General features: G+C 36.8%; 5 protein-coding genes and 1 pseudogene across 16 annotated transcripts; 4 read left to right on the top strand and 2 right to left on the bottom strand.

The window, feature by feature from the left end:
- Positions 1-165: 165 nt before the first annotated feature.
- On the top strand, positions 166-5,142 carry LOC104754555 (general transcription and DNA repair factor IIH subunit TFB1-1). Of its 8 annotated transcripts, none has more exons than XM_010476771.3 (20): positions 166-464; positions 574-652; positions 744-805; positions 916-979; positions 1,079-1,190; positions 1,289-1,364; positions 1,448-1,543; positions 1,754-1,798; positions 2,173-2,229; positions 2,331-2,486; positions 2,584-2,649; positions 3,172-3,295; positions 3,442-3,498; positions 3,622-3,749; positions 3,833-4,006; positions 4,089-4,202; positions 4,316-4,393; positions 4,557-4,604; positions 4,765-4,833; positions 4,984-5,142. In XM_010476771.3, the coding sequence occupies exons 1-20, from the start codon at positions 381-383 to the stop codon at positions 5,074-5,076; spliced, it is 1,782 nt and encodes a 593-aa protein (XP_010475073.1). In that variant the 5' UTR covers positions 166-380; the 3' UTR covers positions 5,077-5,142. The 8 variants fall into 8 exon arrangements, with proteins under 8 accessions (XP_010475073.1, XP_010475072.1, XP_087349793.1 ...); XM_010476770.3 differs by having other exon boundaries at positions 174-464; positions 718-805; positions 1,079-1,194; XM_087493667.1 differs by having other exon boundaries at positions 182-464; positions 1,079-1,194.
- Positions 5,143-6,506: 1,364 nt separating this feature from the next.
- On the top strand, positions 6,507-9,342 carry LOC104754554 (3-ketoacyl-CoA synthase 2-like). The gene is made up of 2 exons (XM_010476769.3): positions 6,507-7,379; positions 8,391-9,342. The coding sequence occupies exons 1-2, from the start codon at positions 6,621-6,623 to the stop codon at positions 9,201-9,203; spliced, it is 1,572 nt and encodes a 523-aa protein (XP_010475071.1). The 5' UTR covers positions 6,507-6,620; the 3' UTR covers positions 9,204-9,342.
- Positions 9,343-9,551: 209 nt separating this feature from the next.
- On the bottom strand, positions 9,552-11,798 carry LOC104754553 (uncharacterized; annotated as a pseudogene). Its single transcript, XR_015586747.1, has 8 exons — positions 11,499-11,798; positions 11,216-11,345; positions 10,978-11,099; positions 10,669-10,809; positions 10,352-10,498; positions 10,157-10,263; positions 9,868-10,071; positions 9,552-9,691 (listed from the first exon to the last, which is right to left on the bottom strand). The product of XR_015586747.1 is annotated as an uncharacterized LOC104754553 (transcript).
- A 1,803-nt stretch (positions 11,799-13,601) lies between these two features.
- LOC109130075 (3-ketoacyl-CoA synthase 2-like) lies at positions 13,602-15,522 on the top strand. Its single transcript, XM_087493672.1, has 2 exons — positions 13,602-14,521; positions 14,642-15,522. Exons 1-2 carry the CDS (start codon positions 13,760-13,762, stop codon positions 15,410-15,412), a joined length of 1,533 nt encoding a protein of 510 aa, XP_087349798.1. The 5' UTR covers positions 13,602-13,759; the 3' UTR covers positions 15,413-15,522.
- A 3,307-nt stretch (positions 15,523-18,829) lies between these two features.
- Positions 18,830-21,807, top strand: LOC104754551 (3-ketoacyl-CoA synthase 2). Its single transcript, XM_010476767.3, has 2 exons — positions 18,830-19,882; positions 20,881-21,807. The coding sequence occupies exons 1-2, from the start codon at positions 19,136-19,138 to the stop codon at positions 21,694-21,696; spliced, it is 1,563 nt and encodes a 520-aa protein (XP_010475069.1). The 5' UTR covers positions 18,830-19,135; the 3' UTR covers positions 21,697-21,807.
- Positions 21,808-21,902: 95 nt separating this feature from the next.
- LOC109124472 (uncharacterized) lies at positions 21,903-27,354 on the bottom strand. Of its 4 annotated transcripts, none has more exons than XM_010476766.3 (11): positions 26,442-27,354; positions 25,848-26,112; positions 25,536-25,698; positions 24,668-25,403; positions 24,143-24,572; positions 23,869-24,050; positions 23,466-23,622; positions 23,161-23,388; positions 22,730-23,080; positions 22,541-22,642; positions 21,903-22,457 (listed from the first exon to the last, which is right to left on the bottom strand). In XM_010476766.3, exons 1-11 carry the CDS (start codon positions 26,924-26,926, stop codon positions 22,179-22,181), a joined length of 3,378 nt encoding a protein of 1,125 aa, XP_010475068.2. In that variant the 5' UTR covers positions 26,927-27,354; the 3' UTR covers positions 21,903-22,178. The 4 variants fall into 4 exon arrangements, with proteins under 4 accessions (XP_010475068.2, XP_010475067.2, XP_087349791.1 ...); XM_010476765.3 differs by having other exon boundaries at positions 24,668-25,436; positions 26,442-27,307; XM_087493665.1 differs by having other exon boundaries at positions 25,536-25,753; positions 26,442-27,240.
- Positions 27,355-27,495: the final 141 nt, after the last annotated feature.

The raw sequence follows: 27,495 nt of genomic DNA, 5'->3' as shown, positions 1-27,495 counted from the left end.
TATTAATGGACAAAATTTAACCAAACAACATTGGACAAATCCTTCATTATATGGGCTGAGTAAGCCTTAATGGGCTGGGCTTGCTACTCCATCATTTATATGTCTATTTTTTAAAACGTTATCGTTTCTTTCTTTTCCCTTCTTCTTTATTCAATGTTTTTACTCAGAACAGAACCTTCTTATATACGAGGAGGGTTTGACCAAACCGAGATTAAAAGACTCGGGTGGGCTCGGCGATTCCACAAAAGAAACGCCTCTTTCCCAAGGAGCAGAGGACTACTGGAACTCACCTCTCTCTCTCTCGGTCGTCCCCCGTTCATTCATAGAGAGCATAAGACCTAGATTCTAGTTAGTTTCGCTTGATCCACCGAGAATTTGAGATGGCTGGTGAGCAAGTGGAGAAGCGAGGAGTCAAATACAAGAGCTCTATCAAAGATCCAGGAACTCCTGGATTTCTCAGAATTGTATGCTGCAAAAGATATATTTACAAGAGCTTTCCCTTTCGCTCTCTCTCTTTTGTTTTGAGTAATAACATCTATGATCTATCTATCTAACTGATTCTTCAATTCGCAGAACGAAGTAATGTTGCTCTTCGTCCCTAACGATCCCAAATCAGATTCAAAGCTCAAACTGCAGACTAAAAACATCAAAAGTATGTTACCGCATTCTCTCTTTATTGTTAGTTAAAAATTCTCTGATTCATGAATCATTGCACAGTTGTTGTTATCAAAAAATTTCTTCAGGTCATAAATATACCAAAGAAGGATCTAATAAACCTCCTTGGCTCTATCTCACTACCTACCAGGTCTCTTCCTTCTCTTGACATTCTTCATTCATTCTGTGCTTCACTGAATTTTGAAGCAGAGCTCAGTGTTCAATTTGAAGTTTCCTCCTCATCTTTGGTTTGGTTTACAGGGACGGAATCATATCATTGAGTTTGAAAATTATTCCGACATGCATACTTGCCGTGATTTCGTCGGTAAAGCTCCATCTACCTTTTGTTTTGCTTTTATTGGTTTGGGGAACTATTTCTCTTGGTTTCTCTGTAAACCTTTTCTTTTATTTTAACTATCAACAGCGGCCCTTCTTAAAAGTGACGAGGAGCCTAAGAAAGCAGCTGTCACGACATCTACCGAGCAACTCAGTATTAAAGAATTGGAGCTACGCTTCAAGCTTCTTAAAGAAAACAGGTAGGTACGTCGTAATAATCACAACATCGTTTTTTGTTTTAAGTTTCATTGGCTCATCATCAAGTTCCTTCTTCTAATATATACATCATGGTATAAAGTGAGCTGCAGAGATTGCATAAGCAATTTGTGGAAAGTAAAGTCCTGACGGAAGATGAATTCTGGGCTACAAGGAAGGTTACTTCCCTTTCTGTTTCCCTTCTTGCTTCTCCTTCTCTTCAATGTCGTTCTAGTTACTGACTTTATTATTCTGATCGTAGAAATTACTTGGTAAAGATTCCATCCGAAAGTCAAAGCAGCAGCTCGGGCTTAAGAGCATGATGGTTTCTGGTATCAAACCATCTACTGATGGACGGGTATGTATGGGTTCCATTTTCTCAGCTCCTTCCTGGCTGTTAGTACAGCCTCATTAGTTACCATGTTCATGTACATGCTTGGAAAAAAAAAAACGATGCACCACCTACACTGATGTATATTCGGATTTTATGTGTTGATAATAATAATCATATTATCATGTGAAATCTCTGCTGGTTTACTAACCACTTTCTTCATTTTTCTTCTTTCAGACTAATAGAGTGACGTTTAACTTGACACCTGAGATCATTTTTCAGGTGAGCTCTTTGGTTCACTATGTTTTTTTTTTATTAGTGTAATTGCTCTATAAGTTTCTGAATCCGAATCCAAGTTGGATCCTCAAAGGTCGTCACCATAAGTTTTTCTGTTTAATGGGGCTGAAGTCGCAGTTAGTGATAGATTCGGTGAGAAATCCATTAGATAGGTGTTCAGGTTGCTTTATGTGCTTGAACTTACACTGTCCAATGTGAGACTATAAGTGAGGAATATCAACTTTGTTTAACAGCCGTTCAGTCCCCCCCATAGATTTTGTGCTTGCTTAGCCAGTAAATTCATTGCAAGTATACTGACATGTTACTTCATTCATGCTACAGTCCTTTTCTCACTTATGTTTTCTTCATTACGCTTTCAGATTTTTGCTGAGAAGCCGGCTGTACGGCAGGCATTCATAAATTATGTTCCGAGTAAGGTAACAAAAACTAGCACACCGTGACAAAATCTTTGTTTATAGGTTTAATCTTCAAATAAGACGAATCTTAACTGGCTTTCGTAGTTATTTCCTACGGTTAGATGACAGAAAAAGACTTCTGGACCAAATATTTTAGAGCAGAATATCTTTACAGCACCAAAAATACAGCAGTAGCTGCAGCAGAAGCTGCTGAGGACGAGGAACTCGCTGTATTTCTGAAGCCTGATGAGATCTTGGCTCGGGAAACTCGTCAAAAGGTTAGCTTTCTTCTATGGATTAATCATTTTCCATGTATTTTGCTTGAAAAGAAAATATATGTGGCATATCCATCTGATTTTAATGTTATTTCTTTAGATTAGACGGGTTGATCCAACTCTTGACATGGAGGCTGACGAGGGAGACGACTACAGTCATCTTATGGTAAGTAACTTAACTACCACTGTATGTGAAAGGTTTCGATAATTTCAAAAGAGCGCATCAATGATTCTGTTTGAAAGAAAATTTCAAATGTTCGGTTAATACTGTACAGATTCACACAGACAGAAATGTCTTTCTTCGGTGTTTTTAGTGTTGGTGTTTATGTATTGTCTATCCCTAGAAGAAATAGTATGGCAAGAACTGGGACAATACTAACGGTGTTAAGAATCAAATTCGTAACCATGTGTCACATGTTTATTTTCTAGAATTCTTAGCGAACCTGATCAGAATTGTTAAATCAAGAAATTTAGTTTCTTTCAGATAATTCTGAATTAGTGCTTTTGCTTATCCACATGACCGATACTTTTATATTAGCATGTGTGAGAAGGAGCTCAAAACTGATATCTAGAGAACATTGATCTCGACATTGACATTGTGCTCTTTGTATGCGGTTGAAAGATTATTTACAATACACTGTATCAAATTATCTTATATTGTGCTTAATCTAACATTCCTGTAACACAGGACCACGGGATCCAGCGTGATGGCACCATGGATGTTGTTGAACCACAGAATGACCAGTTTAAACGATCACTTTTGCAAGATCTTAATCGTCATGCTGCTGTTGTACTGGAAGGCAGAAGCATTGGTAAACACCTCTAAGCACCTCATTTGAATATTTTTATCTGAACATTAACGGTAGACAATTCACGAAGTGTAAACATTTATGTTGGCCTTTTGACTTTAATTCTTGGTGGTAAATATACAATAATATTCCTTTAAATTGGTAAGCAGATGTTGATTCAGAAGATACGAGGATTGTTGCAGAGGCTCTCACACGGGTTAAACAAGGTTTGATGTTTCATTCTATTATGTTTCGCGTTTGCTTCTTTTTTTACTGTGCTAATCGATGGGCAATGCCACATTTTATATTCATCTGACCTTGCTATCCATCTCTATTTTTACCCCTGTTAGTAAGCAAAGCTGATGGGGAGACCACCAAGGACGCTAATCAGGAGAGATTGGAAAGAATGTCCCGGGTAGCAGGAATGGAGGATCTTCAAGCACCACAAAACTTCCCGTTAGCCCCGCTTTCTATCAAGGTTTGGATTTCTGCCAATATAAGTTTTCACAATTGATGATGGATGCTGCGTTAATCCCCTTACCCTTTCTTGTTTGGAATCAGGATCCTCGTGATTACTTTGAATCTCAACAAGGAAACGTCGTCAATGTACCCAGAGGAGCAAAGGGATTAAAGAGAAATGTCCATGAAGCTTATGGATTACTAAAAGATTCCATTGTGGAGATTAGAGCTACAGGATTAAGTGATCCGTTGATTAAGCCTGAAGTTTCCTTCGAGGTGCTATCTAAATGTGTGCTGACTAAAGAAACCATAACTTATTGCTTTGTTGCCTGAGCGAAAAATTGCCGACCCTATTCAGGTTTTCAGTTCGTTAACCCGAACTATCTCAACTGCCAAAAATATAATTGGAAAGAACCCACGAGAGAGCTTTCTAGACAGATTACCAAAGTCTACTAAGGATGAAGTTCTACACGTAAGTCCGACATTTTCCAGTGTCCTAAGTGACAAGAAGTTCTATATGTACTGATTAGTGAAGATTGGGTAGTAATGCCTATGGATAAGAGGGCTTTCTTCTTTCATCTACAGCATTGGACATCAATACAAGAATTACTAAGACATTTTTGGTCATCTTATCCGATAACGACCCCATATCTTCATACCAAGGTAATTTATTGTAATTTTCAAATCTCCCAATCCCAAAGTTTGCTACATACATTGATTCCTAGGCTTTCTCGATGAACATTTAATCTTACTTATTACACACCAAGAGCAAGTTATTATACCGAATCTCTTTTGTGGGTTCTTGTGATGTTTTGTTATTATGCAGGTTGGTAAACTGAAGGATGCAATGTCCAATACTTATTCAAAACTCGATGTAAGCTTCGATATTCGTCATCTTTCTGACAACATAAGCAACTGGGAGTATATCTGTTAAAACAGTAGAATAGTAGATCCTAATCTCTTTATACCAATGCGTTTAAGAAAATGAAATTTGGGTAACTGTACGGTTTCCTTGATAACTCCATGTAACTCAGGCAATGAAAGAGTCAGTGCAATCTGATCTCCGGCATCAGATTTCTTTACTGGTTCGTCCAATGCAACAGGTTAGTTTCGTCCAATATACAGAAAGAGTTGTATTAAATTATGTCTCGGTTTAAGTTTATATTTTCAACTCTTATTGCATCTATATCCAGTTTATACAGCCAAACCAAGAGTCCGGTTTAAAATTGATCTTAATCGATTCTCTTTGCCAGGCTCTTGATGCTGCGTTCCAACACTACGAAGCAGATCTGCAGAGAAGAACAGCTAAGAGCAGCGACGGCGAAAGACCAAATGGGTACGTATAGAAGACAAAAACATATTAACCTCTGCAAGATCTTTTGAAAATTTTCATTTAGTTGGTGTTTTTGAGATTTGTCATTTGTCTCTTTTTGTCCGACCATTGAGATGCCAAAAAAAAAAAAATCGTTCATATACAAATACTTGAAACAACCAATACCTAAAACTAAACGTGTTATAATTAAAAATCAGTATTTTGTTATTACAATTGCACCAAGAAGGCAAAAACATTGTGTGTCCAAAGATTTGGTGTCAATTAATCACTGATAGATGATACCTAACTACTAACTAAATTAAGAATTAAGATGTCGCCCAACCTTGTAAATGTTTAGTACTAAACAAAGTAGTTGGATGTTGAGGAGCTTACGTTACAAACTTACAATTTAATACTGCGCTTTGATTAATGCGCAAAGAACTTTTGACGGATTCTTTATAACTAGCTATTTTAGCTGGATGCTCATATGTAAGGTAAATAATGTTATGAATTACAACTAATTATAGAAATGATTGTTACAAAATACATAAAAATATCACATAGTAAACCAGCCATCATATAAATGTAAATCCATATATACACCTAAAGAACTATAGAATCCACTAAAAAATAACGATTTCAAGGTTACACAATGAATAGTTTGCTCACCGCCATAAGAATATCTAGGCGTGGGCATTTGAGTATCCAATCGTCAGGTATTTTGGGTATTTTGGATTTTCAGGTTTTAAAAAATAAGACTCATTTAGTTAGGTATTTTTAGATTTTTGGTCGGATTTGGGTAAACATCAATCGGTATGTATAGTTTCAGGTTATATCCAAAACCTTGACATATATTTCGAGTTGATATCAGATTTCAATCCACATTAAAAAAAAAATGAAAACAATTCAAATTCATCAAAATGATTATAATCATAAGGAAAAATAACTAAAGTTATCAAACCAAATTGAATTCATGAAAAGAAATAGACAATTTTAAATACCACCAAACTTACAAGCCGATAGTTTTTGACTTCCTAAAACATCAAATGACATCAAATTCAAAGTTGGAATCATATAATCTACTCAAACTAGCATAAGAAAATGAAAAATAATTTATCTTGTAATTAATAGTGATTATAAATTTACTTACAAAACTTGTAAGTTGACTCAATCTATTATTAAAGATATATAATTTTGGATGGTTTTGGGTATTTGTTCGGGTGTTCGATATACCCAATCGGGTTTAGATACTCGATTCATTTAATAAAAACGCTCAATCATATATTTTTAAGTTCGGGTTTGGATCGGGTATTTTTAAATAAGGTTCGAATAAATTTTTGAATTTGGATATTTTGCCCAGCCCTAAAATTACCACAGGGACTACAAAACCATATACTGTATGCATTTATTAAATTGACTCGTTCTCTTTCTATAACTTTGCTTATAAATACTCAATAATACTCCCAACTCCTTAGGCCATATCAGTTATCTCTTTCTCTCCATTAAACACTAAATCTCCTCTCTTTCCTTTTTTGGTCTTATTACTTTTCATCACATTCTAAAACCAAAAGATCCACCATGAATGAGAATCACATCCAAAGTGATAACATCAACAATAACATTCGTCTAACAAACAATAAACTCCCAAACTTCCTCATGTCGGTACGCCTCAAATACGTTAAACTCGGTTACCATTACCTTATCTCTAACGCTGTCTACTTCTTCCTCCCCGTCCTCCTCGCAGCAACCTCCTCGTTCAATCTCTCCGACTTTACTCCCTTATTCAACCACCTCCTCAATTTCCGCTTCCTATATTCTACTCTCTTCACTGCTCTTCTTATCTTTCTAACCACCCTCCACTTCACAACCCGTCCTCGCAAAATTTTGCTCCTCGATTATGCTTGTTACAAACCCGACCCTTCTCTAATATGCACACGAGAAACATTCATGAACGGGTCTCGACGACTCGGTATCTTCACGGAAGACAACCTCGCTTTCCAACAAAAGATCCTCGAACGTTCGGGTCTTGGTCAAAAGACTTACTTCCCGGAGGCTCTCTTACGTGTCCCGCCGAATCCATGTATGTCCGAGGCGAGGAAAGAAGCCGAGACGGTTATGTTTGGAGCTATAGACGCAGTGCTTGAAAAAACCGGTGTGAAGCCTAAGGATATTGGAATACTTGTGGTGAATTGCAGCTTGTTTACTCCGACGCCTTCTCTATCGGCTATGATCGTGAATAAATATAAGCTTAGAGGAAACATTTTGAGCTATAATCTTGGTGGAATGGGTTGTAGTGCCGGTCTTATCTCCATTGATCTCGCTAAACAGCTTCTTCAGGTAATTATTTATTCAATGAAGTCATTTCGTTACAAATTAACAACCCTTTTTATTGATTATTGTTATTTGATACTATAAGATTCGCTATTAGTACTTGGAACCATCTGTTAAGAAATAAGAAAATCGTGACAGAGAGAAAGTTCAATACATCGAGAAAAGTTCACGTCATGTAATTATCTATATGAATTTTTGGTTACTGATTTTATATGAGATCATGGTAAACGCTCTAGCGTCTTCATGAGCACGTGTAATTTTTATGAAGTTTGTGCCAGGCTTATTTTGTATGTAGGTGGTAGTTGTGAAAATTGAAAAATTATAGATTGTCTTCATACCAAGTTACGATCAAAAACTACCAAAATTGTATATAATACTTACTAACACTAGTGTACATATATGTTACGGTTACTCCAAAGTGTGGTATGTCATGACTGCATTTGCATGGTTGATAGTTTGTATAAGATCCTCTCGGAGTATATATAGATTCACAATCACCATAATTATTTTTTTGGTAGATAAAGCTCGAGATCGAAAGAATAAAATTTGGCAAATACATATATATAAATATAGATTATAGATATAATTTTTTGTTCTGTGGACGAATTTATACCAAATTGATAGGTGACGTGTCATGCATGGCTGTTTGCTTAGTTATGTTTAATCGAGGAAAGGTTGTTGAACGATATCACCAAATTTTTTTTTTTTTTTTTTGGAGTAGTATAAGTTTCAATGTTTCATAAATAATCTTTACACGCAAGGTCTCACGTATGGTGCCATGCATGTGTTCTGCAAGTTTCATTATATTTTTTTCCAACTAAATAATTTTATTTATAACACTGAGAAATTGTTAAACTGTAAACAGTATAACGTACAAAATAAAATAATATCAACCATATATAAAATTTCCAAAAATATTGACATACGTATACGGTATACATACACATATGTAATGTCTTGATATTTTTATTTACATGCGTTTAGAGTACTAATATTTCGATTGTGATATGCATGCAGTTCCAACCAAACTCATATGCACTAGTAGTGAGCACAGAGAACATAACCCTAAACTGGTACTTAGGCAACGACCGCTCAATGCTTCTCTCAAACTGCATCTTCCGAATGGGCGGCGCCGCAGTTCTCCTTTCTAATCGCTCCTCGGACCGCCGCCGCTCCAAATATCAACTCATCCACACTGTCCGTACACACAAAGGAGCTGATGACAACGCCTTCAACTGTGTTTACCAACGTGAAGACAACAACGACAACAAACAAATCGGTGTCTCACTTTCTAAAAACGTAATAGCCATCGCCGGAGAAGCTCTCAAAACGAACATAACCACTCTCGGACCACTAGTCCTACCAATGTCGGAACAACTTCTCTTTTTCGCAACACTGGTCGCGAGAAAAGTCTTCAGTGTCGAGAAAGTCAAACCTTACATTCCTGATTTCAAGCTAGCATTCGAGCATTTCTGCATCCACGCGGGAGGCAGAGCAGTGCTCGATGAGATTGAGAAGAATTTAGATCTTTCTGAGTGGCATATGGAGCCTTCGAGGATGACTTTGAACCGGTTTGGTAATATTTCGAGTAGTTCGCTTTGGTATGAGCTTGCGTATATTGAGGCTAAAGGGAGGATCAAGAGAGGAGATAGGACTTGGCAGATTGCTTTTGGATCGGGTTTCAAGTGTAACAGCGCGGTTTGGAGAGCTCTGAGAACTATTAATCCGTCCAAGGAGAAGACTACTAATCCATGGATTGATGAGATTCATGAGTTCCCCGTGCCGGTTCCAAGAATATCTCCTGTGACATCTTCGTCGGAATCTCGATAGTTGTGTTTTCTCCATTTTCTTTTTTTCTTCATGTGTAATATGATTAGAGCCGGCCTTAATGCCTTATGCACAGGCTGACGAAGAAGCATATATGTGTTTTGTGGCCCTCCAATAAATATATATTTTATCGGCCCTTAAATAACCGAAAAAGTCCCACTAGTCTAGTGGTAAAGATCTTTCAATATGACTTTGAGTTTAACTGTTCGGACTGTCTATTACCTACAGACGTTGTTAGTTGATCCGTCTTCCTCTGTCCCATTAATTGGTTCTATTCGATCAAACACAAACTGAACACAGAACAGAATTATAAAATGCTTATCTCAAGGGAGAAACACGTTTAGCCCAAGGTTTAGGGTTTATATCATTATGCAAAAACAGCAGAACCTATCTATCTGCCTTCATGACCACATAAAAACATATATATACCCGTTTCAGAGAGTGTAAGACAAGGCGGGTTCTAATCATGCCAGTACAGATCCCGTTCACGCCTGCAATAGCAGCAGATAGAATAAGCAAAATTTCAGCATCGCAAGTCGAATGCCAGATTCTTTGAAAGTTTGAATTATATCGTTTGGAAGACTGGTTCAAGTACCACCAATTAGATATTTAGATTTTCCACAAAAGCACAGAACAGAATTACAGGAAAGAGTAGAGAGAAACTCACATGTTGCTTCTTTTTCTTAGGTCTTCTCTTCCTCTTAGGTTTGTGAGCATCAGAGTTAGAACTCAAGTTGCTACTCTGACTTGTATGCAAACTTGTGGCAGCATGTGAATACTGGCTTCTTCTACGTGAAGTGTTGCTAGAGGAAGGTATCTCGTTCCTCTCCACAGATGAATACATACGAGAAGTTGATGCAAACCTAAAACCCTAGTTGTGTACGGCTTCTACAATGAAACAAAAGGAATCATTAACCAAACACTAACTTTATTAACATTTAACACTTCTCATATACTTTGACCACGCCGGAATTTAACATGTAAAGTTTCTGACAGACTGTGAGTACTTTCGCATTATACCTGATTTCTTTCATCACTGGAAAAGCACTAGAAACCGGGCTCCCTGGGAAAGAAAAAAAGTCAAGAATAATAGCTTAATGGAATTCAGATGATATAGTCAATAAACTACACTTAATAGTATTGAGGTGTACAGAAACTATTGCACATTGTTACAAGGCGTACTTGGGTGCTTTTATCAGTCCACTCATCGTCCGCATCTGCTTCGTCACTTGAACTTCCGTTGACAAAGAAGTCATCATCACTCAGGTTCAATAGCGCATCATCTTCGCTCCCTGTCTCTGTTTTCAACTAAAAACAATAATAGTAATAATCATATGATCAATACCGCGACATAATCAGCATTATTTCAAAAGCAAACAGAAGGTCAGAATGCATGCAACGATGAAAAAAAGCATACTGCCCCAATTCTATACTGAAAGTTAATGGAATGGGCACCATAGATACATACCTTCCAACTCTTTCCCAGTGGCAGCAGCAACAATTATATTGGCTTTAGTTTGCTTCCGCAATGTACTTCTCCGGTCAGATACTTGCAAATCATCACCTCCACTAAATAGAGAGGTACATACTTTTCATTCTTGGGGAAGAAATGAATTGCACACAGCAACAAGATGTCAGTAGCTTTTAAACTGAAATCAAGAAACCACGAAATTTAGCAGAAAACAAGATAACGCTCTGAAACTGTGCAAAAGAACAATGTGTCTATTCTTACCACTAAGAGAGGAAACTTGATTTGGATTGAATAAGAGATGCTTACCTTAACATATTCAAGGTCTTCTTTGAGTTTATGGAGTTGCCCACCAATCTCTGCATCTTGCACATGACCATTCCGTTGTAACTTCTCAAGACGTCTTATGCTCCTTTCAATCTTTCTTCTCTCTACTCAAAGATAGATTTCATCTTTGATGTCAGATGAAGCCAAATCACTCAGGGGGGGAAAACAAACAACTCAAACAATCCAATGCATAGAAAGATAACATGCTATAATCTCACACCAAAGAATCTGATCTTTCTGTTTCTTAGAAAGATTAAACGTTCAACAGCAAGACAGCTATGTATATCTTGTTGCTTCTTCAGATCATCCAACTTCTTTTCTAGAGCCTCTCTTTCTTCAGGTGGAAGATCCTATAGCCAATTGTATATTCAACACATCATCACATACATCAAAATCATTATCTCTAATCTAAAAATCAGAAACAAGTTCCCGACAAAAAAGGCCGGAGAAGGCAACCATAAACCCTAATTTAGCCTAAAGAGAAGAAGAAGAGTGGTCATTACTTTACGAATCATGCGGCCGATTGAACGAATTTGGTTTTTGAGAGACGAATTCTTCGGTTTTCTTCTCAACACAGAAGTCCCTTTGATCTCCGACTAGTTCCTGCCGTCGTGTTACGCTCCGTAACCCTCCGCTAGGCATATCCGCCGTGCGCCATCGCCGAAGTGGATACCAAACCTTGGAAACTAGCAGCGAAGTCACCACCACCACCGTTACAACACTATACATACGGTTTCTTTCGTGCGTATCAGAAAAAAAAACTGCAAAACGCTGCGTTTGAAACTTCGAAGACGCTGCTGCGCTTATAGAAATTGGTAAAACGCTCCGTTTCACAAAATTTCCCATACCACTAGTAGGTCTCTCTTCTCTCTCTCTCTAATCGTTTTTTAGTATCACACAATCCAGAAACACGAGTGAGAATCGCAATTACTCTACGTTTGCGTTTGCGTTTGCGTTTGTAGAGTTATAAAATGCTGGGTTTTTTTTTCTGCTTTGATTCAGTTTTTTTTTCAACTAACCATATCAACCCGGGATTAACCGGTTATCTACTTCTTTCTCTCTCTTCTTGCTTCTCTTCTCTCTAATCGCCGAATCCATCAGAAGGACCAATCACCAACAACCAATACTTAAAACGTGTAATAAAATTAGTATTTTAATTTATGTTATTACAACTGCACCAACAACATTGTGTGCCCAAAAATTTAGTGTCAAAATGAATCACTGATAGATGATACCTAACTACTAACTATATTAACCCCAACCCTTGTAAATGTTACTAAATAAAGTAGTTGGGTGCATGTGTGGGGGCTTACGTTACAATTAAATACTGCGCTTTGATTGGTGCGAATGGAATTTTTGACTTACCACACAATCTTTCAATCTTCGTCACAAAATTCACAACAATATCTTATAATATTATAGTATAGATATGCCAAATCTCCGCATGCATGCAAACTATAATTTATAAGATTTTTAAAAAGTTATTATTTATAAGAAGCGCGGGCAATTACGACAGATCGCAAAAAAAAAAAAAAAAAAAAGTGTAGTCACAATGACAAAGTCGCATTGAACTGTTCTGAAATAAGTTTCTTTGAAATCGTAACGAATAATAATAAATACAATTGTCAAAAAAAAAAAATAATAATAATAATAATAAGTACAACTTCAAACTGAAGACCATACTCGAATTGATGATACCAATTCGCAATGATATTGAAGACACAACGATATATGACATTTGATGATGAAAACGATTAGTGACATATAAACTTCCTAAACATATCGTTATACAGAGGGAATACTACATTAGCTTTTATCTTTCACGTACGTCTCTGATTCCTCACCACACCACCTAGCTATCTAATACCAAAATTTTGTGATGTTATTGACATTTCAATAATTTGTAATTATGTATCTAGCATGCATGTTTTGCCAAATAAAGACAAAAAAACTTACATTTTTACAGTAAATTTATGAATAGAGAAATAAGTACCCACGTATTTTCTCCTACGCGTTTATAGTTCAATAAACTCTAATTTTGTTCCGCATATCTCCCCGTGGGGTAACCATTGACTCATTACTTTCTATTTTGATTGTACGTTGTTTATAAATTTTTGTTCATGAAGGAATGAGTGGCAAAATAGAAAGTAATGAGTCAACTAAACGATGTTTATTAGGTACAGAGATTGCGACTGCAACAACAAAAAAAAAAGCTTTGATTTCTTCTTTTGTTCTTCTTTATCTTTCATGTAATCCTGTCGTGCGACTTTAATAATTGGACTTTATAGAGCCGTTGGGAGTATTAGCGACGCCATACATACCTTGTTTTGAAGCGGCGACAGTCGCCGGTACAAAAGCTATCGGCGAACTTAATTTACGAATAAGATGATATCAAGGGTTGGGGTTATATCTTTCATCTCATACAAATTATCCTTACTCTTCTTTTTTTTTTGGTCAACCTTACTCTGTTTTATTCAGCTCCAATTTTTTAATTTTTTTTTTATAAAGTTTTGTAGTTTGCATTTATAAAATCATTTTAGATATGTCCATGCATGTCAACTTGTTGTTTCTATATCAAGAGGACCATAGGGACTACTCTTTATTACATTGCCTTGTTCTCTTTCTATAACTTTGCTTATAAATTCTCAATAATACTCCAACTCTTTAGGCCATATCTCTCTCTTTACATTAAACACGAATTCTCCTCTCTTTGCTTTTTTGGTCTTATTACATTTGATCACATTTTAAAACCAACAGACCCGCCATGAAAGAGAATCACATCCAAAGTGATCACATGAACAATACCATTAATGTAACAAACAATAAACTCCCAAACTTCCAATCGTCGGTACGCCTCAAATACGTTAAACTCGGTTACCATTACCTAATCTCTAACGCTTTCTACATCCTCCTCCTCCCCGTCTTGTTCGCTGCAGCCTCCTCCTTCAATCTCTCCGATCTCACTTTCTTATTCAACCACCTCCTCAATTCCCACTTCTTATCTTTCACTCTCTTCGGTGCTCTTCTTATCTTTCTAACCACCCTCTACTTTTCAACTCGTCCTCGCAAAATTTTCCTCCTCGATTTTTCTTGTTACAAACCTGACTCTTCTCTTATATGCACACGAGAAACATTCATGGACCGGGCTCAACGTGTCGGTATCTTCACAGAAGAAGCCCTCGTTTTCCAACAAAAGATCCTCGAACGCTCCGGTATTGGTCAAAAGACTTACATCCCGGAGGCTCTCTTACGTGTCCCGCCGAATCCATGTATGTCCGAGGCGAGGAAAGAAGCCGAGATGGTTATGTTTGGAGCTATAGACGCAGTGCTTGAAAAAACCGGTGTGAAGCCTAAGGATATTGGAATACTTGTGGTGGATTGCAGCTTGTTTACTCCGACGCCTTCTCTATCCGCTATGATCGTGAATAAATATAAGCTTAGAGGAAATATTTTGAGCTATAATCTTGGTGGAATGGGTTGTAGTGCTGGTCTTATCTCCATTGATCTCGCTAAACAGATTCTTCAGGTAATTATTTATTCAATGAAGTCATTTCATTACAAATTTAAAACTCATCAACTATCTGATAAGAAAATTTAATTGAACCATATATTATATATATATATTTGAATTGTGATATGCATGCAGGTCCAACCAAACTCATATGCACTAGTAGTGAGCACAGAGATCATAACCCTAAACACGTACTTAGGCAGCGAGCGGTCAATGCTTCTCTCAAACTGCCTCTTCCGAATGGGCGGCGCCGCAGTTCTCCTTTCTAACCGCTCCTCGGACCGCCGCCGCTCCAAATATCAACTTATCCACACTGTCCGTACGCACAATGGAGCTGATGACAACGCCTTCAGCTGTGCTTACCAACGTGAAGACAACAATAAAATAATCGGTGCCTATCTTTCCAAAGACTTAATGGCCATCGCCGGAGAAGTTCTCAAAACGAACATAACAACTCTCGGACCACTAGTCCTACCAATGTCCGAACAAATTCTGTTTTTCGCAACACTGGTCGCGAGAAAAGTCTTCAAAGCCAAGAAAATCAAACCTTACATTCCTGATTTCAAGCTAGCATTCGAGCACTTCTGCATCCACGCGGGAGGCAGAGCACTGCTCGATGAGATTGAGAAGAATTTAGATCTTTCTGAGTGGGATATGGAGCCTTCGAGGATGACTTTGAACAGGTTTGGGAATACTTCGAGTAGCTCGCTTTGGTATGAGCTTGCGTATAGTGAGGCTAAAGGGAGGATCAAGAGAGGAGATAGGACTTGGCAGATTGCTTTTGGAGCGGGTTTTAAGTGTAATAGTGCGGTTTGGAGAGCTTTGAGAACTATTAATCCAGCCGCCCAGGATAAGACTACTAATCCATGGATTGATGAGATTCATGAGTTTCCCGTTCCAATGTGACATCTTCGTCGATATTTGTTTTTTCTTTTCTCCATATGTATAATAATGATTCACATCACATATCTTCAATCCATATATTTTATGCTCGAAGCGAGTTTAAAAGTTTCACAGACGGTGCGTTTTTGACAAAAATTGGGGAAAACGATACGTTTTAAGAAACTTCAAAACGCTGTGTTTAAAAGAAACTGGCAATAAAACGATGCGTTTCGTAGAAAATGCAAAAACGCTGCGTTTTAAAGAATTTGGCAAAGAAAAAAAGGAAAACAGAGGTTTGTTGTTGTTGTTCAACAAAGAAAAAAGGAAACAACAGAAAAGAGTTTCAAAAAGGAAATTTGAGTCCCCAAATCAGTTTATAAATATACTATATTCTAATCATTTTTTTTTGAATCACAGTCCAGACTCCAGAGAAACACTAGTTATTGAGTGAGAAAGTTGCAATTTCATTCGCAATTTCTCTGATTCTTTTTTAATTATCTTCTACAAATTTCATGAGTTGTTTGATCTTCGACGTTGGGAAGGAAGGCTCTTCCCCAAAGACTTCACGAACCGGAAACGAGCGTAACGAAAGATGATCGGCGGAAGGGTTCTCTCGATGAACCCTTCGTTCCAGAAACAAAACAAAAAAAGCGATCGGCAGTAAGGCTATGTAGCCGTTAGTATCACACGAGCACCGACGAGATGATTAGATATCACAAGATAATCGGAGTCAGCCACTCTTTAGCTGCTCTGCCATATCAGCAAAGTCAAAGAAACTCTTTAGACCTCTCTATAAGAGCCCAACATAACCAATAAAGGATTTCGAGCAGCCCATGAAGAAAACGCATCCAATTGGCCAGGTCAATTTGACAATTTCCATCTCATCCTTTTTTTCTTGTTTTTAATCTACAAAATATCATTAAAATAAGTTTCTTTTTTCCAAAATACCAGTAAAATGTATTATTTTTTTTTCTAAAAATACCACAAAATTGAACCTTTTTTTTTTAACAACCCAACTGAACTGAATTTTTTTGTTATCAAAACCTAATCCCTAAATCCTAAACACTAAATTCATTTTCGAAAAAACTATATCTTAAATATCTTAATGTGTCAATCCAAATCTTAAAAAAAATTCTATCAATGAAAAATCATTTTTTTGTGTTTATAGTATTGTTGGAAAAAAAAATTAAGTATAGTATTTTTGGAAAACAACTGAAATTATAGTATTTTGAGGAATTTCTCATTTTTTAACATTCATTAAGTAAAAAGGAAAAAAAAATACTATTTTTATTTTTTTTATAAAGATTTTCAGTTTTTCTGAAACTAAAAATAATGTGAAAACTAACTGGATTTGAACTATGTCATTTAATATTTTATACAGATTTTATTATTTTGTTTTATATTTTTGTATTTGTATTTTTGTTTCAATTTTCATTTTTTTTTTACAATTTTGATACTAATTTCATTAAATGATTTTAAAACGAAGCTAATTTTAGATCATATCATTTGATTTTAGTTACTGATAATTAGAAATTTCACAAGTTCAATTTGTTTTTTGATATAAAGGCACTTGCAACTGGGAACATGTAAATTTAGCATTCAGGTTTTTTTTTGTAACCTCATCGAAACGATTAAGGTGTGTCTAGTAAAGAGTATAAAATATCCATGGCCGGTTTATTCAAACCACATCTGCCTGTATTCAATAGAGTTGGTCATGAATTTGTTTTTTCTATAAATGAAAACTTATGTTTTGTTAGTTATAAATGTAATATAAATATTTAGCTTGGACATCAAACAAACGAAAAACCTGAACATTAAAACATACACACACAAGTGCTTGAAATAACCAATACCTTGAAGTATTATAAAAAAATCAGTGTTTTGTTACTACAATTGCACCAACAAAGTTGTGTGTTCCAAAAATCTAGTGTCAATACGAATCATTGATAAATGTGGTGATACCTAACTACTAACTATATTGACATGTCTGCCAACCTTGTAAATGTTACTAATGATGAAGTAGTTGGATGTTGAGGAGCTTACCTTATAATTAAATGCTGCGCTTTGATTGATGCTAAAAGATGTTTGTATGTAAGCTATACAATATAATACGCGTAAAGAATTTACAATAGATCAATATAGCAATAATGATGGTTCTTCCACGAATCACATTTCTTGCCCAAAATAGTTCTGTTTGGTTAGAAGTTCTTCGGCATTTATAGTCCCTTTTCTATTTAAAATTACTATTCTAAAATTTTGGGTGACTTACCACACAATCTTTCAATTTTCGTCACGAAATTCACAACAATATCTTATAAATTTATAATAATTTCACAACATTATCTTATAAATTTATAATAAAACATATGCCAAATCTCAGTGCGCACGCAAACTACAATTTATAAGATGTGTGTGGGCAATTACGACGACATCAACAGAAAAAAAAAAAAAAACATGTGGACACATTGACAAACTCACATTGAACTGTTTTGAAACAATTTCAAAGAAATCGTAACAATAATAATCAGTATAACTTCAAACTGAAGATCATAATCAAATTGATGATACCAAAGATATTAAAGACACAATGATGGTGATGACGGTGTTGATGATGAAAACGATTAGTGTGACATAAAATCTTCCTAAACATCTTTTGTAATGGGACAGAGAAAGTATTACATTAGCATCTACCTTTCACGTCTCTGATTCTTCACCTCTCTAATACCTAAACTTTGAGATGTTATTGACATTTCAATGATTTATAATTTTGTATCATGCATCTTTAATATTTGCCAAATAAAGGTTAATCTTACATTATATTTTTAAAAAAATGTATGAATAGAGAAATAAGTACCCACATATTTCATTAAATCGCCCTTCTTGAATCTTGATGAATGATGAGCCCATTAAACGATTTGATTGGAATTAGGTTTTAGTTGGAGTTAGTTGTATCTTTCACCTCCTACAAATTATCCTTTCTTCTTCTTCTTTTTTTTTTTTTTTTTTTGGTAAACCTTACTCTGTTTTATATAGCTCCATTTTTTTTTGTATAAAGTTTTATATAGTTTCCATTAAAGTCATTTTAGATATGTCAATGCATCTCAACTTATTGTTTCAAAGAGTGCATGCATCCCCCCTGTAAACTGGGGGATAAAATAACACGTATGCAATCTATTTCTCATAGTTCCTTAGCAGTTGGGAGAATAATAAAAACGATTTTCCTTGTACATAACCTATCCATAAAATAGTTTTGATCAAAAAAAAAAAAAAAAAACCTATCCATAAAATAGTAGAATGATTGGATTATTTACTATTTCATTAACTAATTTTACAGAATAAAATAACATTATAGTGATGAATTTGAAAAATAATTTAAACTCTTACATTGAAAATATAACACATCAAAGCAAAATAAAATGAAGTAGAAAAGCAATAGACATCATAATGGAGGGTGGACTACCCATAGGGACTACGTACATGTGTGATCAGATTCGGTCTCAAAACGGAATCAATGAATAGTTAGCTCACCGCCTCAACAATACCCATAGGGACTACGTACCATACATTTGTATTAAATTGCCTCGTTCTCTTTCTAAAACTTTGCTTATAAATTCTCAATAATACTCCAACATTTTAGGCCATAAGTTATCTCTTTCTATACAATATTAAACACTAAAATCTCCTCTCTCTCTTTTTTTTTGGTCTTATAATTACTTTTGATCACATTTTAAAACCAAAAGACCCACCATGAATGAGAATCACATGAACAATACCGTTCATGTAACAAACAATAAACTCCCAAACTTCCTCTTATCGGTACGCCTCAAGTACGTTAAACTCGGTTACCATTACCTAATATCTAACGCTGTCTACATCCTCCTCCTCCCCGTCCTGTTCGCCGCAGCCTCCTCCTTCCATCTCTCCGATCTTACTCTTTTATTCAACCACCTTCTCAATTTCCACTTCCTATCTTCCACTCTCTTCGCTGTTCTTCTTATCTTTCTAACCACCCTCTACTTCACAACCCGTCCTCGCAAAATTTTCCTCCTCGATTTTGCTTGTTACAAACCCGACCCTTCTCTAATATGCACACGAGAAACATTCATGGACCGGTCTCAACGCGTCGGTATCTTCACAGAAGACAACCTCGCTTTCCAACAAAAGATCCTCGAACGTTCGGGTCTTGGTCAAAAGACTTACTTCCCGGAGGCTCTCTTACGTGTCCCGCCGAATCCATGTATGTCCGAGGCGAGGAAAGAAGCCGAGACGGTTATGTTTGGAGCTATAGACGCAGTGCTTGAAAAAACCGGTGTGAAGCCTAAGGATATTGGAATACTTGTGGTGAATTGCAGCTTGTTTAATCCGACGCCTTCTCTATCGGCTATGATCGTGAATAAATATAAGCTTAGAGGAAACATTTTGAGCTATAATCTTGGTGGAATGGGTTGTAGTGCCGGTCTTATCTCCATTGATCTCGCTAAACAGCTTCTTCAGGTAATTATTTATTCAATTAAGAAATTTCATTACAAATTAACAACCATTTTTATTGTTATTTGATACTAATTAAGGTTCGCCATCAATTGAACCATCTGATAAGAAATAAGAATATCGTGACAAAGAGAAAAAGTTAATTTAATTTGGGTGGGGAGGTTGGGACCTTTCTAGTTTTCTTCACGTCATGTCATTATCTATATGAATTTTTGGGTTACTGATTTTATATGAGAACATGGCAAAAGCTCTAGCGTCTTTATGAGCACGTGTACTTTTTATGAAGGTTGTGCCAGGCTTATTTTGTAGGTAGGTGGTAGTTGTGACAATTGGAAAATTATACATTGTCTTCATAGCAAGTACTAATGCATGCATGTATTTAGAATACAATCTATCTATATATATATATGTGTGTGTGTGTATAGTGTATATAATACTTACTAACACTAGAGTACACATATCTTACAATCAATCCAAAGTGTGGTATGTTATGACTGCATTTGCATAGTTGATAGTAGGTAAGATCCTGTCGGAGTGTATATAGAATCGCCATAGTTTTTTTTTTTTTTTTGGTAGATAGACAAAGCTGGAGAGAATAAGGTTAGGTAGATACATTTGATAATCTTCCGTTATGTGGATGAATTTATTCCAAATTGATAGGTGACGTGTCATGCTTGGCTGCTTGCTTAGTTATGTTTAATCGAGGGAAGGTTTGTTGAACAATATCACCAATTTTAGGAGTATAAGTTTCATAAATAATCTTATTACACGTAAGGTCTCACGTATGGTGCCATGCATGTGTTCTGCAAGTTTCATTATATATATTTCATTTCCAACTATATTATTTTATTTTATCACACTGAAAAATTGCAAAACTGTAAACAGTATAACGTAAAAATAAAATAATACCAACCATATATAAAATTTCCAAAAATATTGACATACGTATACACATACTGACATACACATAATGTCTTAATATTTCAATTGCGATATGCATGCAGGTCCAACCAAACTCATATGCACTAGTAGTGAGCACAGAGAACATAACCCTAAACTGGTACTTAGGCAACGACCGGTCAATGCTTCTCTCAAACTGCATCTTCAGAATGGGCGGCGCCGCTGTTCTCCTTTCTAACCGCTCCTCGGACCGCCGCCGCTCAAAATATCAACTCATCCACACTGTCCGTACACACAAAGGAGCTGATGACAACGCCTTCAACTGTGTTTACCAACGTGAAGACAATAACGACAACAAACAGATCGGTGTCTCACTTTCCAAAAACCTTATGGCCATCGCCGGAGAAGCTCTCAAAACGAACATAACCACTCTCGGACCACTAGTTCTACCAATGTCCGAACAACTTCTATTTTTCGCAACACTGGTCGCGAGAAAAGTATTCAATGTCAAGAAAATCAAACCTTACATTCCTGATTTCAAGCTAGCATTCGAGCACTTCTGCATCCACGCGGGAGGCAGAGCGGTGCTTGATGAGATTGAGAAGAATTTAGATCTTTCTGAGTGGCATATGGAGCCTTCGAGGATGACTTTGAACAGGTTTGGGAATACTTCGAGTAGCTCGCTTTGGTATGAGCTTGCGTATAGTGAGGCTAAAGGGAGGATCAAGAGAGGAGATAGGACTTGGCAGATTGCTTTTGGATCGGGATTTAAGTGTAATAGTGCGGTTTGGCGAGCTTTGAGAACTATCAATCCAGCCAAGGAGAAGACTAATCCATGGATTGATGAGATTCATGAGTTTCCCGTGCCAGTTCCAAGAATATCTCCTGTCAGTGCTGTCACATCTTCGTCGGAATCTTGATAGTTGTTTTTTTTCTCGATTTCTTTTTTCATTTTCTTTTCTTCATGTATAATATGATTCACATCACATATATACATCTCCCAATATATTCAATCCATATATTTTATGCTCGAAGCGAGTTTAAAAGTAATTCAAACAAAATTCTTGCAAGAAAACCGCAATTAAAAATTGAGTCAAGAAAAGAACGTTATATTAAATATATAAGGTTTCTTTGTTTAAATAAAAAACTTGAAAGAAGAATGATACAATGGTGTCTAGTGTCTACAAATCAAATGATACAGACTAAGAACATGAGGAATTACAAAATGAAGAAACAAACAAGGTTACAAGAAAGAATTACCACCTATATATATAGTTCTCTCGTTCCCTTAAAGCTTATGAAGCTTTAGACCCAAATTGTTGACAACATAATTCTAATCTTTAAAGAGACCGAGATCAAATTTTTCTATCTTCGCTCTTCTCTCTTTTAAGCTTCAAAGCCTTTAAAGGCTTGAGCTTTGCGGAGAAGTGGAATTACCTTTAGGAGATTTACTCTTTCTTTTTGTCTGTAAAAGAATCATTTCATGGAGGTCTTCTGCATTTAGACGATCTAAAGGAGACTCCTCAGTGCACTGGTGAAACACGTCGATAAGAAATCTCATTGTGTCTAAGTCAGATTCGGTTAGGTCAAACTCTTCACAGAGTTTGTTAATTGAATCGTCTTCCTCTACTTCAGAGCTCAGTGTCTCTAGTTTCTTTGGTAGCTTTGGTCTTTTGCCATTCTGGTTAAGAGTAAGATAGAACAAACTCGTTAAAATCATAATATTAACAAGATCTCGATCATGTAAGTGAAAGTGAGACAAACCTGTAGTGATTCATGAATCTGAAGTTCGGATAAATCAAAATATGGATTTTGTAGAGTCAACAACTCAAAGATTAGGCAACCGAATGACCAGATATCCACTTCCTGCGAAAACAGAAGCAAGCTCATAACCAAGGAGACGAGTAAAGATAAACATTGATGAACAAGAGAATCAGTGTTTGGAGAACGTACAAGTCCGTAAAAGTTTTGTTCGTGCATTGCTCTGAAGACTTCAGGGGACATCCATCGTGGCGTACCGACACAGATATTAGGAGGAGGTATTCCCACATGGGCAATACAGCATCCGTGCAAGTGAGACCTAAGTGGAACAGCTCTATCAAAATCACAAAGCTTCACAATGGGTTCTCCCTTTGCCGTTTGATTTTCCAAATCGATCAAAACATTTTCGCTTTTTATGTCGCGGTGAATTATATCCTTTGAGTGCAGCTCCATTAAAGCCCCTGAGATATCTCTTGCAATAGACAAAGCTAGATCCATCGGAACATGGTGCTTACCAGCCTCTGAGAGGTTCTCAATGTGACCCTGAGTACAATAAAACCATTTAGAAGGTTTTGATTGATGTTACAAAGACATCCAATATAGATTGAGAAAAAGTATGTTACCTTCAGAGATCCGCCTTTTATGTGTTCCATCAGAATAGAAGATTGCAATATGCGTCGATGTTCAAGTCCATTTTCTGAGGTCATCCACTTGGACGATATCTCATGTCCATATAACTCCACAATGCAGTCATGTTTCAAAGCTCCTAAAATCCGCACTTCTCCTAAGCAAGTATACTCAAAAGTCCTAATGTCATCTAAGGAAGCTCCAGAAACCTCTAATGTACGCATCTGATGAAATAAGAAACTATTCAGTAAATTTACTTAATCGTGAAACAGATAGAGACTACAAAAGGTAAAAACAAAACCTTTGCAACTGCTTCAGTGGAGCCAAGCTTGCATCGGGTAAGACTACTGTTAGCTCTTTCTACTCCTTTGCCCGTTGATAGAGAAGAAACAGAACATCCTGGTTCTAAATTTTCCTTTGCGCAGATGGATTCATTTAGCCGGTTAAGGGGAATGTACCTGTGGCAATCAGAATATACAACAAAGAGATTGGTCATTCAACACAAAACTGTATTATATTTTCAAATCAACAATAATTTTCAAGAGATTGGTTAGCTATTTGTTTGTTTGTATATAACTGCACAATCAGTAGCCCGAACTCTAATTTCACATCAATGACAAGAAAAATAAAAGATCATTACATTATTTATCAAAAGAGAATAAGTCAAGATTAAAGAATCTAGCAGACAGTGATAAATGTTATACCTGCAGAAATATTCTTGATCTGTATCTTCCCTGATATCATGAGGACGGCAAGCATCAACTACCATACGAACCCATGAGGAATCTTGCTTTACAGGGACAACGTTCCAGGCATGTGGCATGAAATCTAGATAACCTCTAACAAGCTCACAGGGTACAGGAGGCTCCATGCGATCACAAAGGTACTAGAAACAAAATACAAGAAACAAATATTAGCAATTAACTAAACAGAAACTAAAGAGTTAAGATATCCAAAAGCATTAGAAAAATCGAGCACCTTCATGAGCAAGGCCCTGTGCCTACAGATGCCAAATTGCAGTTTCCCTAGAGGAACTACTATAGAGTTCCGCTTGGACTTAATCGAACGCAAGGATTTTTCACACACATCAGACAAAATGACATCTTCAGCCGTAGTTGAGACCTGTTTGTTGAGAGCAGTCAAGTCGTCTTGGTTCCCGGTCAAACAGGTGCAGATAAAGGGTTTCTGGTAGTTTGTACCCGACACTGCCTTTCGGGTTCTTTCAACAATAGCAGTTCTGTCACTTCCCCCAAAGTGATCTGATACGAAAAGGGCAAGAAACGATGCAACTTGCAAGTTGTCGATGGAAGCTTCATCTACATCTGTAGCTAAACAGTTCAATTTCTTCAACCTAGCTACCAAGGCTCGAGCAGAGACTGTAATTGCATCCAACACTTCATCTTTCGCCCTTTAAACATACCAAAAGAGGGTAAAGTTAGCTTCAGCTTATGGATATATATAAATGATCGTGCTTCTCGATATACTAAAAGTGATAGTAACTACCTGTCCAAGAGTATGACTTCACGTGAATCAAGAGGCAAAATTTCCTCATATCTACTAAGAGACATAAAGGGCCTATCACGTCCAGCATCAAAAAAGCCGTCAGGAAGAGAATCTTCTGTGCTGCAAAATGAGCTTTTGCTGTATTTGTGCGATAAATTAGAAATATCGGTAGATGGTCTACGGCATTTCGAGCCTTTTGGGTTATCTAGATACTTCTCACTACATCGCTTCGACTTGAGATTTCGTTCCTTCCTATCAGAAGAAGAATTATAGTCTGCAGTACTAGGTGTATCTCCTGAAGAGGTGGACGATGCCTTGATCTCACAACTTTTGTTGTTCTCCCTTTCACTCGTCAATTGGGATTCCACACATCGGGAATTGTCAGAAACAAAATTAGCTTTAAGACTGCTCCTTTCCTCATCAGAAGTAATGACAGAAGCCTCTTCTGACAGTTTATCATTGTCATCCAAGCAGACTCTATCAACTAAACTTTTTTCAGCATTCTGTGGAACATTCATGCCCTGTTTCGCAATTTCTTCGACTTCCATCTTCAGACTTAATCCTTCGGAAGGGACTTCCCCTTTCCATTTCCTGCTGTTGTTCAAACGCTCTTGCCTTGCCCTTTGCTGGAAGTAGTGCTGTTTCCGTTTCCACCTCTTACATGATTTTCGAGCCGAAAAGCATCTACTCATGGAAGAGATCCCAGTTGACATATTTAATTGGTTACGGTGGGAGCCTGCACCCACGTGGAAACAGATAATACACCCTTCTGTAAGAAATATAAACGATTTAAAAGAAAGAATTATCATACTCTCAACTTTATATTCATACAGTACATATGCGAAGGAAAGAAACATTAAACTCTAACCTTTATGAGGAACACTTATAACATTGCTCTCGTACGGGGTTTCATATACATCCATTTCAACCATGGAGCTGCTACAAGTATCATCCCCCATTGCTTCATAGTTTCCTTCCAAATTACATTGAATCCATGTGGGAATACAGCAATAACTTGAGAGCTTATTGTACTTCAAACAACAGAAAATCAAAGAAGCTCTGTCAGATTAAAGAATCCGTGAACTCCTACAGAATGTCACGTTTTTGGGTCACACGGAGAGTACACATCCAAATAGTATAACAATGTTGTGAAAAATCAGAGAGAGAATCAGAGAAGTACCTGTAAATTTAAAATTTGGAGTCTAGGCATCAAGCTTAAATCGAGAGAATCCAGAGTTGTCAATCGGTTGTTAGATACGTCCAGGCTTTCTAAGTTTTGTAATAAAGCTAAAACCGGTGGAAGCTCCGTCAGCCTGTTGTGAGCAACCTTCAAGAACATTAATGAACTCAGATAACCTATCTCGTTAGGCAAACTCTTGATCTTGTTAAAGGAGAGATCCAGGTACTCCAGACTCTTAAGACATCCAATCTCCGCGGGAAGATATCTACAACAAGTGGGAGACAGAGTTAAAACCAGTCCAATGTAATTCAAAGTAGTGAATACCCTAAACCCAATTCCAAATCAACCAAATTTCACATATTTTCTTCATAACAATCACATAGAGCATGCTAAAAACACTGCATTAAGCAGCCACAAAAACGTATCACAATCAATAATGATCTAACTTACGTTTCCTGGAAATTCTACACGGATCCACAACAGAAACTGTCAAAAGCAACCACCTGCTTGAGTTATAAATGCTACCTAGTATTAAGAAGCATTGAGAAGGTGGAACTGAAGCACTAGAAGATAAAAAGGAGTAAGCTTTTTTACCTAATGGAGAAGTGAGAAACAGAGAGCCTTGTCAAGCACTTGAGCCCAGAAATCTCGCTCAAGAGGGTCAAAGCTGAAGATCGTTTAGGAACTTTAGTAAGCTCGAGCTCCTTCAAACCCTTAAGCTTATCCCAAGACAAGCCGTCGCCGAAACCTGGTGACGAAATCTTCACCTGAAGGTACTCCAAGTTGACCAAATTCCCCAACTCCGGCGGAAACAAATCGATCTCGTTACTGAAAAACTTGAGCTTCTTCAATCCCCCAAGCCCTCCAATCGATTTGGGTATCAAATTGAACACGTTTCTGAAAAAGTAGAGACCTTTCACCGAATCATCCACATCACCCAGAAGGGAAAACTCCAGGTTTTGACCGGAAACATCAACGACCGATTCATCTTCCAAACTTATAACGCTACCACTCTCGGAGCCTCCATCAATGTCTCCCTCTTCAATTAAATTAGCAGCCTTTATGTTCTTCGATTCCATTTCAATGCGCCCAATAGCTTACCCGCACGAATTTGAGACCTTTTTGATAGATCTCAGCGAAATCGAATCGGAGAACAAAAAAAATCGAAGCTTGATAAGTTAAAAATTAGGTTAAACTCGCGAAAAAAGCTCAGGGATAAAGAGAAGATCTGTAAGGTGAAGCGCGAGAAATAAAGTTTAATTGAACATGATGGGGAAGCCCAGAAGCAATGGGGAGGGAGGATGAAGAGAGGGAGGCGCTACAAATCATGGACGGAGAGAGAGAAAGAGAAACCCTAGATTCTCGACGAGACGTAGCAGTCATATACAGTATTATACTAATAATAATAATAATAATAATGATTAATACAAACGTATCTGAAAATTGTAAATGTAAAATATACTTTGTTTTCTAATACCGACAGTATTTATAAAAAGTCCATTCACGCGCTTAAGGCAAAAAGAGTTAGGAAAAAAAAAGGAAAATTTGTTTCTATAATCGTAAAATTTTCGGACAAAAGTACAATAAGGGTCAATCCAAACTGGTTATTTCTCGATAAAATGGAAATTTTCTAAAGTGTGTTCGTGGA

This window comes from Camelina sativa, chromosome 17 (assembly GCF_030686135.1).
Source record: "Camelina sativa cultivar CO46 ecotype springtype chromosome 17, ASM3068613v1".
Taxonomy (NCBI): domain Eukaryota; kingdom Viridiplantae; phylum Streptophyta; class Magnoliopsida; order Brassicales; family Brassicaceae; genus Camelina; species Camelina sativa.
This window is presented reverse-complemented; position numbering and strand designations above follow the sequence as displayed.

What these genes read in the sequence shown, in the direction of transcription:
- LOC109130075 (XM_087493672.1), top strand. Translation starts at nt 13,760, where the DNA reads ATGAAAGAGAATCACATCCAAAGTGATCACATGAACAATACCATTAAT. An exon ending in TCGCTAAACAGATTCTTCAG is followed by an intron (nt 14,522 to 14,641) that starts GTAATTATTTAT and finishes ATATGCATGCAG; the next exon opens with GTCCAACCAAACTCATATGC.
- LOC104754554 (XM_010476769.3), top strand. Translation starts at nt 6,621, where the DNA reads ATGAATGAGAATCACATCCAAAGTGATAACATCAACAATAACATTCGT. An exon ending in TCGCTAAACAGCTTCTTCAG is followed by an intron (nt 7,380 to 8,390) that starts GTAATTATTTAT and finishes ATATGCATGCAG; the next exon opens with TTCCAACCAAACTCATATGC.
- LOC104754555 (XM_010476770.3), top strand. Translation starts at nt 381, where the DNA reads ATGGCTGGTGAGCAAGTGGAGAAGCGAGGAGTCAAATACAAGAGCTCT. An exon ending in CTCCTGGATTTCTCAGAATT is followed by an intron (nt 465 to 573) that starts GTATGCTGCAAA and finishes TTCAATTCGCAG; the next exon opens with AACGAAGTAATGTTGCTCTT. An exon ending in TACTTGCCGTGATTTCGTCG is followed by an intron (nt 980 to 1,078) that starts GTAAAGCTCCAT and finishes AACTATCAACAG; the next exon opens with CGGCCCTTCTTAAAAGTGAC.
- LOC109124472 (XM_010476765.3), bottom strand. Translation starts at nt 26,926, where the DNA reads ATGGAATCGAAGAACATAAAGGCTGCTAATTTAATTGAAGAGGGAGAC. An exon ending in CCACTGAAGCAGTTGCAAAG is followed by an intron (nt 23,389 to 23,465) that starts GTTTTGTTTTTA and finishes TTATTTCATCAG; the next exon opens with ATGCGTACATTAGAGGTTTC. An exon ending in AGATTCATGAATCACTACAG is followed by an intron (nt 22,458 to 22,540) that starts GTTTGTCTCACT and finishes ACTCTTAACCAG; the next exon opens with AATGGCAAAAGACCAAAGCT.
- LOC104754551 (XM_010476767.3), top strand. Translation starts at nt 19,136, where the DNA reads ATGAATGAGAATCACATGAACAATACCGTTCATGTAACAAACAATAAA. An exon ending in TCGCTAAACAGCTTCTTCAG is followed by an intron (nt 19,883 to 20,880) that starts GTAATTATTTAT and finishes ATATGCATGCAG; the next exon opens with GTCCAACCAAACTCATATGC.